Raw genomic sequence first — 10340 nt, 5'->3', positions numbered from 1 at the left:
GCCAAATGCAGAACTTGCCTTGGCAATTCTACAGTTGACCTCGATGTCAATTGTCACTGCGCGGGAGAGGGTACTACCAAGATACGTAAATTGGTCCACTGCTTGCAGTTTTTGTCCCTTCACTGTGATGGTAGGCTCTTGGTATTGGGCTTTTGGAGCTGGCTGGTACATCACCTCAGTTTTCTTCGTGTTGATGAAGGCCAAAGTTGTCACAAGCGGCTGCAAATTTGTCCATGCTGGCTTGCATTTCCTGCTCCGATCCTGCATTAAGGGCACAGTCATCAGCAAAGGGAAGATCTCGTAGCACAGTCTCCTTTACCTGGAGACTGCGCAGGTTGAACAATTTTACATCGGTTCTGTACCTCAGATTGACTCCCGCTGAGCTGTTCTGAAAGGCGTCAGACAGCATGGCTGAAAACATCATGCTGAATAAGGTTGGTGCCAGCACACAGCCTTGCTTAACGCCGTATATAATAGTAGGTATATAAAAACACGCGCGTATTCAAATGCAATGTTGTGTCAAAATTTCAAAGCAATCGGTGAAGAACTTTCGGAGATTTAAGATTTTGAACAAACGAACATTTACATTTTTATTTATATAGAAGGTAGAAGATGTTGGAATATTTTCCTTTCTAGTGGTCCTCAGTTCTGCTTCCTGCTCTGTACTCTGGCCTACAGGCTATTATCAGTGTGCATCTGTAATTATGTTTGTTGTGTGCTCTGGCTTTGTCTTCTTAGAAAAGACAATTCCTTTGAGATGTTATTGAAGCAGGTTTTCCTGTAGCTTGGTGGATATGTAATCATAGCCAGATCAAAACACATAGCTAAACATTACTGCTTTAATATATAAATAAGAAGGCAAAGTACTATGTCTTTGCTAGCAAAACTTTAGATATGTTAAGACAATCTATCTGAGTTGTAATCTCCAGAGCAACAGGAGATGGCAACTAATAGTTTTCTGCATTTCTTTGCTACCATTTGGTGTTATTTGGAGTCGTTCCGCTAAAATATGTTTACTCTATATTAATTCACCACTGCAGCATTTCCCAGATTTTCTGGGTAACTCCTGACAAGGCATAAGAAAGATTGAAAAAAAAAATAGAGTTAAGGATAAAATCTACTTTATCGATGCTTTATATTTGTGAGTCACCCCCTCCACCATTTTACTTCTCATAGATAGACTAACACTTACTTTGGCAAGCAGATAGGACCACCGGTTCCTGGAGAACTATTTGCGTCCATACTCGATTTCCATAGTTATTTTTGATACGAGCATTACTGTATTAATGCATTACAGTGCTGTATTGAAAAATATGTTTTTAAAAGAAATATAGTTTCATTATTTAGTAAGCTTGCAACCAAACTCTCCAAACCTAAGCTGAAGTCAGATTTCATTTTTAAAACGCCTTTTATTGTGCTGAGAAATATAAGTAGCAGCGTCCCCTGTCGAAAACTTGCCATTTCAATGTCTACTTTGTTAACTGGCTTACTGCAGCAGAGAACATGGCGGGGTGGGGGAGAGACTCAACCAGAACTTTACAATAAGCCCCGCCTGCTGTTTTAGGTTGAGACATGCAATTCTTAGTATTGTCCTCCCCGTATTTCCAATGAGCTGCACCCAGTGTCTTTCGAGTAGCATCCCGCAAATAAATAAGAGCAAGGCAGTTAAGACCCTCTTGTGTCGCAAGGGGATGAACTTCCCATTGCGATGCTGCACCCGGCAGCACCTGTTTCCGAAGGAGAGGGGCAATTCACAGGCTATCCAGGCGGTGTAGAGAAACTAGCGTAATTCCATCTGCTCCAATCAGCGCCTTCCAAATGAATTTGGCTAAAAATAGTCTCCAATTAGATTTCCGCTTAGGATGACTTAATGCGTTGGAGCATTTAGTTTTCTTAGCAATCATTCCAAAATTATTTGACATTGCTTTCCCCCCACCGCCGGTACAGGCTTGGGGAATGCTGTTAAGAACTCAACCTTCGTAAATTCGGATAGCAGCGTAGCAAGCAATCTCAAAAATAAACTTTGGGCTGTATCAGGGGCAAATATAACGAACTTCCCGATCTGGCAAAAGCTTGTTTCCTCAATTCGGCGTCCGCGCAGGTCACTTAACCAAACTCAAAAGCAGTATTTCGCCTCAGGCAGACTTCCTGTCACTCTAACTTTCCTATCTCTATGGAGGAAGTAGAGCGAAAGATGGTTGCTGAGGCTCATGGGACTTGTAGGCAGTGGAATCGAGAGGGGATATTCCGCCTATGGGCGGGCTGAGGCGGACGGGTGCTCTTTGGGCCCTCCTCTCGCGGGGTGGTTGGGCGGGTTCGTTACCAGGCAAGGTGCTGCGTTGGGCCTCCCTTTCTCTTCAATCGCGGACAGCGGCAGTCCGGGCAGCAGCCTTCTCCTTTCGGATTCAGGTCCTCGTGTTTCTCCCTAACTCGAGCTTGCCTGCCTGCGTGCCTACCCACCCGTCTCCGTTCCTCCAGAGCTGAGGCCTGGCCGGCCCAAAGAGCAAGAAAAAGCGGGCAATTGCTCGCTCGTACGCGTGTGTGTTGTGAGGGCTGGAGGGACAGCGGAGAGATGAACACCGTCCTAACTCGAGCCAACTCGCTCTTCGCCTTCTCGCTGAGCGTGATGGCGGCGCTGACCTTCGGCTGCTTCATCACCACTGCTTTCAAAGAGCGCTCCGTGCCAGTCAGCATCGCCGTCTCCCGTGTCATGCTGTGAGTGTGTGAATGAGGGAGGGCAACGTCACAGTCGGCCCTTCTCTGTCTCCGGAGATGGGAACCAGCAGCCCTTGTTCCGGCGTGGAGAGGGGGAAATGGAGGGAAAACAGGATGGGATGCGCATTTCTGCTTTTCAGCGGCCCCTGGCTGAGAAGGGTGAATGCGCCGAAGACTTTGGCGGCATCTCAAAAACTAACGAATTCTTTAGGGCGTTTGTTAGTCTTTATGGAGCCATGATGCTTGGCTGCTCCAGCTGTCAGAGTGACCTGACTTTTCCGGGTGCCGAGTTGTATTGTGGAGTAACCCGCCCCCTTTTGTTTAACCCGTTTTCTAAATCTCTCTCCTTGTCCTGGTGCTTGCTTTTTAATATAAAGCCTTTATATATAGTCTCACAGGAGTTGCTGTTGATGGAGAATAATTCTGAGATTAGCGTCTTCTCCTGTTTAATTATTGACTGTTACATGTTATTCCACTCCTTTAATACGTAGCTGCTTAGTTCACATTTAAAGGAATTCTTAATATTGTTCTTGCAAACTATTCTAGTTCTCTATTTGCTGTCACTTAGGTCTTAATCTAATTTTCTTTAGATTGTCAGTTTCATAAGTGTGGCCTTTTCTTCCTGTTCTGTCATTTCCTTTTTCTTTAAACCAATGAATGAACAACACGAACCTTCCAGTGCTGTAATCTGCCTTCTGGCAAGCTCCCTTGAGAGTGGATGCACAGAAAGGCAGTTCAGTTTAAAAACATCAGTTGCTGTTTATATTTGACAGCTTATTTGCTAAGCATATCCCAGTTTCTAAGAAGTTAGAAAAGTGTAAGATGTTGAGTGTTACTTTGTAACAAAATATCTTGCTTCACTAGCAAAATAAATCCTATTTAGATACACTTTTCTGAAAATTTCAGTAGACACCCTTATGAACTGGATTTCAGATTTCATATACATAACATTGTTAAAGTGTGTTGTGTTAACTGCATTGCATCAATTAAGTGATGAAAATGCAGAGAAAATACATTTATGGTATTTTCTTATAGTGAGTCATTCGGGTGAAAAAGGTAAAAATATGTCCAGATTCTCATGGTATAGTAATTGTATTAGTAAGAAGTATAAATAAGTGCTAAGAAAACTAAATTATGTACATGGCTATCACATATACTGAATTCATATTTACTTGGCATGTTTTGAATAGTTTTTTTTAAAAGAGCTTAATTTAACGTTGATTCCCAATTAACTAGCAATTTACATTGTGTTCATTATACTGAATATTTATGATCAATTACTTGTTGATTATAAGAAATATTTTATCTAAGATATTTTACAAATTATTTTTGTAATCTACAAAGAAATATTACATTATTTAGGGTTATTTAACAAAGAATAAATTACATCTAAAAGAGACAATGTTAGAAAGGAATACATGAATAATATTGAATAATACTTTTATTTTATTTTGTAGAAAAAATGTAGAAGATTTCACTGGACCAGGTGAAAGAAGTGACCTTGGAATCATTACTTTTGACATTAATGCAGATATCCTTTATGACAAATGTTACTATTAAACGGGTAGAATGTCTTATTGGCTTCAACAGAACAGAATCAACTCTACTTCCTTCATTTGTAGCAAGCAGTGGGAGAAACACTGCCTCCAAAATGGACAGATGTGAATATTAATGTGTGAATATGATTTCACACAATATTTTTAATTTCAAACGTGATGGTCCGTCCATTCAGATGCTTATGGAAAAGGAGTTTCAAATTGGTTGTACTTTAAGTCTTATATTGAGTGTTCTGCCATAGATAAAAACAGGAACTGAAAACTTGGGTTTTGCTTCCTCATAAGAAAAGATGGAAGCAATAGTTAGGCATAATTCTTTGAAGTCATAACCATAGAACTGAATACGCAAAGATGCAGTAGTAGTAGATTTATTTCAATGCATGTTTAGTGGACAATATACCACCAATATTCATTTCTTTCACTATTGCTTTGGGGGCTTTTTCCTAATGATCATGCTTACACTGTGCATACTTCCTCAGTGAACAAAGTAACACAGATTTGCACACAGCAACTTGAAAGCTCATCAACTTAATAGCATTGTTGTTAATCATGTCTGGGGAAAAAAAGCAGGAAAAATAATTGCATTCATTGTAAATAGCAAGTAGCAAAGAAGTAAAAAAATAATGAATTCAAAAAGCAGATAAATTGAAAAATAATAATCTTAATAATCTTAATAACTAAGTACATAATGATTCTCATGCTTCCCTCCTTTTCCCTTCAGCTAGGTCTAACCAATGGCAGGAACAGATCTACTTGCTGTTTTATTGTTAGAGTGCTCAAAGCACTGTGTAATGAAATGGTCTTTTTCAGTTCCCAAATCAAAGTAAAATTGTGGACTGTATCTTCTAAATTCATGACATTCAAAGTTCTCATTCTTAATTTTGTATACTTCTAGTGAGTATTTTGTATACTTCTACTGAGCACTTTCTCTGTTTTCTACTCTACCAGCTTATAACCAGCAGGGCTTTAGGACTTGTTGGAATGCTTTGAGTTCAAATAATGTTCAGGCTTGCCAATCTCTGTATATGGTTTTTCTTTCTTTAAATAGCAGCTTGGCTTGTTGAGATTTGTACTGAATGGGAATGTTTTGAAAAGAGTCATATTCTGAAACAGCATATGTTCCTTATCTTTTTCACATCTGCAAAGTATATTTGATTGGAACGTGAAACAGTTATTTCTATATTTATCAGCAGAATATTCAACAAAGAACAATGTAAGTGTGCATTTAACTGAATAAATGGGAAATCATACTAGATTTCATGCTATTAGAATTACTGGTCTTCATAACAATAATACATGGACAGTTATTTTTCTTCTTACACTCTCCTCAATCACCAAAATAAACCTTAGAACATATTCTGGCAATAACTAAAAAGCAGTGGTTGGTTATATTTTGAGGTTGTTCTTTGACAGGCTATTACCTATGATGCATTGTAATTTGCATCATTTTCATTTGTACCATTCGACTACTTATTTAAGAGAATTTATGTGGCTGCCCACTCATTGTCAGCGACTCTGGGTGGCTTACAAAGGTAAACTAAAATGTATATAAAAGTTTATCCATATTCTGAAAGTTTTTAACTTACCTGACAGCTCTAGCTTGAATACTTGAATGTTTGAAGAGATGTCTTAATAGAAAGGAAGCAATTTGGATTTCATGTATTGGCATTACAATACCATCTAACTCAGCGGTTCTCAACCTTCCTAATGCCGCATGCACGTACCACACGCACGTACCCACGTGACCCACACGCACGCACCCACGTGACCCACACGCACACACCCACATGACCACACGTGACTCACACACACGACCACACGTGACCCAGGAGCATAGAGATGGCTCTTTCAAAAGCCAATAGAATAAGAGGGAGTAGCACAGCTAAGGAAAAGAGAAAAAAAATGGCGGACTGCGTTGAAAAGGGGAAAAAAATGGCGGACTGCGTTTGGCGACCCCCGTGAAATGGTCGTTCGACCCCAAATGGGGTCGCGACCCACAGGTTGAGAACCGCTGATCTAACCTCTGTTTCCAAAATTTAAATCATGATTATCTTAATCAGAAAGGACAGCAACATTTTGTATGATAGAGATTAGCCTTTTAATCCTTCAAGTCAGGGGTCCCCAACCCTCAGGCCGCAGCCAAGTGCCGGGCCGCAGTCCATTCAGAACCGGGCCAAACCTGCATTTGTGAAAGTAGTGCACACATGAAACCATCCCCTCTTGCCCTCCCCCACTGCGACAACCAATGGTCCACTGAGCCGGAAAGGTTGGAGACCCTTGCTTCAAGTGGTCTTATAAAAACAGACTTCTATATAGTTTTAAAACTTTAATTTGATAATATGACAATAATATACATTATTTATAATTTCGAATAGAAAGCTATTTTTGCTTTCTGTTAGAAATTATAATAGAAAATAGCTTTCTATTAGACTTGGTCCATATGCTTCACAAAGATGTAGCATTAAGTACTTAGTTTATTTCTTTATTGATTTTTTACCATCGTCCTAGGGCCGTGGTGACGAACCTCTGGCACACGTGCCACAGGTGGCATGCAGAGCCCTCTCTGTGGGCATGCGCGCTGTCTCCCCAGTCCTAGGCCTTCAGCTGGGTTTTATAAAACCTTTTCACTTTAGCCCTCCGCCACCATGTGCAAAAAAAAAAAAGCTTCAATCAATCAATCAATTTCAAGTTCTCGCGGAAAAAAAAATCTCGCAAAGTTGGAATTGATTTATTGAACTTTTTAGTCACACCCAGTCTGCCGCTACCACCGCAGCCATACCCACCCAACGGGCCACACCCACCCAACGGGCCACGCCCACCCGGCACCTGACGATACATAAGTGGGTTTTGGGTTGCAGTTTGGGCACTTGGTCTCTAAAAGGTTCGCCACCACTCTATATATAAATTCAATAAATATAAATTTATTTATATTTTATACACTTTATATAAATTCAATAAATATAAATATAAATATATAAATATAAATCACTGTCCTAGAGAAATGATATAGAAAAAAGTATGGCTGCTGCTGTTATATGTAAACTCAACAATCTCTATATATTCAGAGAAAGACAATGTATACATAACAATGTATATGAGACAATGGTGTATGCTAGATGAAACATTTTTAATCTCTGTGTTGATGCCACAGTTCTGCTGAAATATGTAGTAGTTATTTTTTGGCTCAGAAAAACAACTCTAATTCTAGAAACTCTTTTAAGATAATATTTTCAACAATTACTTCTCAGCTTTTAACGGTCCTAGAAAATCTGCACTTCAAGAGTACAAGAGTAACCTGCAAATTGCATGTGGCTTCCTTTGTTTTTTTAAATAACAATTTTATTGATTTTTATCTAGAAAATGAGCATAAAACCAGCTTATAAAAGGTATTAAAACAATTAAAGGTAAACTATGCATATAAAAGATATAAAATAATATCGCAAAGAAAAGCAAATAAGTGAGAAAACAATACATTAGTAATAAGATTTTAGCAGTGCATTTTTCCTTCTTTTTAAAGGTTTTATGTACCTATTTTTAATTATCATTATTTAGAATATGTCCCTTCAGCCATTGTACTATGAACAAAATAATCAAATGTTTCTGTATTCTGTTTTCTTAAGAAATATACTTTATATTGGTTTTGTTGATAATAACTTTTAGTTTTAATTGTAGGCATTGAATCAAGTTGTCCTTTGGGACAAAATTATCTTGAGAGGAGATAGCCCAAAGCTGCTTTTGAAAGATATGAAATCAAAATACTTTTTCTTTGATGATGGAAATGGCCTCAAGTGAGTAAATTTCACCTTACGTTATTTATTGATATATATTTGTGATATATGTACTCCAGGATAAAACTATAAACAGTCTTACACCGTCTTCAACTGTATATTTCTATTGCATCAGTGCCTCTCCATTGGAATACCGGTATACAGTATGTAATCCTTAAGAACAATAATTGGGACTGGAATTTTCATTGCTAAGCAATGCACTTGTAAAGTGCAACATCATGCGATTGTATCACTTAGCAATGACAATTCTGGCAGTCTCCATTGCTGTTGTTAAGCAAGGATCACAGGTCATTAAGCAAGGACCTCCTTGATACTTCCTGCCAGCTTCCAACAAATGAGGTCAATAGGTAAGCGGGCAGGAAGTTGCAAGCATAAGCATAGCTGGGCCAGGGATGGCTACTACTGCCTGTAGGAAGGTGCAGAGATAACTGCTGCAGTGCTGCAAAAGTGTGGCTGGCAGGCAGGTGGATGCAGAATTGTAATTCATAGTCAGGCTCATCAGGCGATAAAGTGTAGGAATGAGAACAACTTGCAGGAGTGACTTAAAACCTTCCTGCCATCTTCCCCATTAATTTTGCTTGTGGGAATCTGACAGGAAAGGTCACAAATGGTAATCATGTGACCATGGCACACTGCAATTGTCAAGAGTGCAAGCTGGTTGCCAAGCACCTGGATTGCGATCACATAACGGCTGTTGTGCTGGGATGTCTCAAACTTCAAGGACTAGTCATAACTGCCATTGTTCAGCACTGTCATAATGAGTGGTCATTAACTGAGGATTACCTGTAAATAGATACTCTTTTTTTTAGATAATTCACTATATGTTGACCATATATTTATAAATGCTGCAAGTATCTACTGTATCTCTAATATAACTTACACAAGTTTAAGTTAAGTATAAGTTTAAGTTACAGAACTTGCTTATTAATATTAACCTGACTATAAATCTTGAATGTCTAGTGAGCTCCCCTGCGTTACATGGCCACAATAATGAGATTCAGTTTTCAAGTTTCTCAGTATGAAAACTGAACGTTACAGTTTATAATCAAATTCTTGTTAAATTGAATTAATGAATTTTTATGATGACATGCATAATAAGGCTATGCAAAGGATACGAAGGCATATTTCACGAACTGTACAGTCACAAGCAAAGTGCTTCTCAAAGGTCTGACAAAAGTTGAGTTGCTTCAAGGGCATTCCTGGGTATATGTACTTGTTTGTATACAGACAGAAGCCTCTGGGTGAATGCATGTGCATGAAGAAATGAAGACCCTTGAATCAACCACACCAAGTGTTCTGGAAACATTGATTCCTCAACACTTTGAGGAGGGGCCCTTACACAAATGCCATTTCATGACACCCTTTTTGAATATTTGCATAGCAGTTATACATCATTTTACTTACTGTAGCTTTTCTTGTAACTTAAAGTACTTAACTGTTTCTTCTAATTGCAGGGGCAACAGGAACGTCACTTTGACTCTCTCATGGAATGTTGTACCAAATGCAGGAATCCTACCTCTTGTAACAGGAGCAGGACACATATCTGTTCCATTTCCAGATACTTATAAAACGGCCAAAAGCTATTAAATTATTAGGCTGTACCTTGAGTAACATATTTTTATACTTGTACATTATAAATTTTATCAATTTTTAGTCTCTTGCCCACTGCAATTCAAAGGTACTGTACTTAATTTCTTTAGGCTTAGCTGAGAGGGAGGGACATTTTGTCAGATTTGTTTTCAGTTAAAAAAGATGAAATTCCAATCTCAAGGAAAGGTGGTTGTTTAAATTTGAGCAAATGGTTTTGTGTTTACTATTGGGAGAAAAATACCTTTCTTATAAATAAACTTTTTGAAATCAGAAACAGCTTGGTTTGATATAGTAAGAGTTATTTTTTCCCCATTCTCCTATATATGCATCCTTATTTGAAACAATGGCATATTATTATGCAGAAACAAATTTTTAGTAACTTTGTGCATTTACTGAAACAAATTCCTTTGTAAAAAATTTTTTTGTGAAAGACATGAAACATGAACAAACTTATTTAAAATAATGCAGCATCTTTTTTAAAAGAAAAAAAGTACTTTGCAGCTTTTAGAAGTTGCATTCTCTAGATATTGGTACAAAAAATTCAGGTGGCATCAATCTTGAATGTGATATTAGGGCAAAGATTAAAGTAGTTTTCACAAAAGCTGTGGTGGGTGAGATTAGAGAAGATACACCATGGGATATATCATTTAAAAATAAAACTGCAATTCGTAGATCAGACTGAACAAAAAAT

At 38.3% G+C, this 10340-nt stretch overlaps 2 protein-coding genes across 2 annotated transcripts in view; one reads left to right on the top strand and one right to left on the bottom strand.

Annotated features, from left to right (window-relative positions):
• The window catches only part of ASB5 (ankyrin repeat and SOCS box containing 5), a 58797-nt gene extending 57174 nt beyond the window's left edge, over window positions 1–1623 (bottom strand). Inside the window, exon 1 of the mRNA XM_015813934.1 lies at window positions 1193–1623. The gene's annotated coding sequence lies outside the window, so the exon portion shown is untranslated. The remainder of the gene's footprint in view (window positions 1–1192) is intronic.
• Window positions 1624–2298: 675 nt separating this feature from the next.
• SPCS3 (signal peptidase complex subunit 3) lies at window positions 2299–9925 on the top strand. The gene is made up of 5 exons (XM_015813933.1): window positions 2299–2715; window positions 4173–4246; window positions 5408–5484; window positions 7944–8059; window positions 9514–9925. Exons 1-5 carry the CDS (start codon window positions 2573–2575, stop codon window positions 9644–9646), a joined length of 543 nt encoding a protein of 180 aa, XP_015669419.1. The 5' UTR covers window positions 2299–2572; the 3' UTR covers window positions 9647–9925.
• Window positions 9926–10340: the final 415 nt, after the last annotated feature.

The sequence above is a fragment of the Protobothrops mucrosquamatus genome, unplaced genomic scaffold (genome assembly GCF_001527695.2).
Source record: "Protobothrops mucrosquamatus isolate PMUCROS unplaced genomic scaffold, P.Mucros_1.0 scaffold204, whole genome shotgun sequence".
NCBI lineage: Eukaryota > Metazoa > Chordata > Lepidosauria > Squamata > Viperidae > Protobothrops > Protobothrops mucrosquamatus.
The sequence above is the reverse complement of the archived record's forward strand: the minus strand, read 5'-3'. Positions and strand labels throughout refer to the sequence as shown.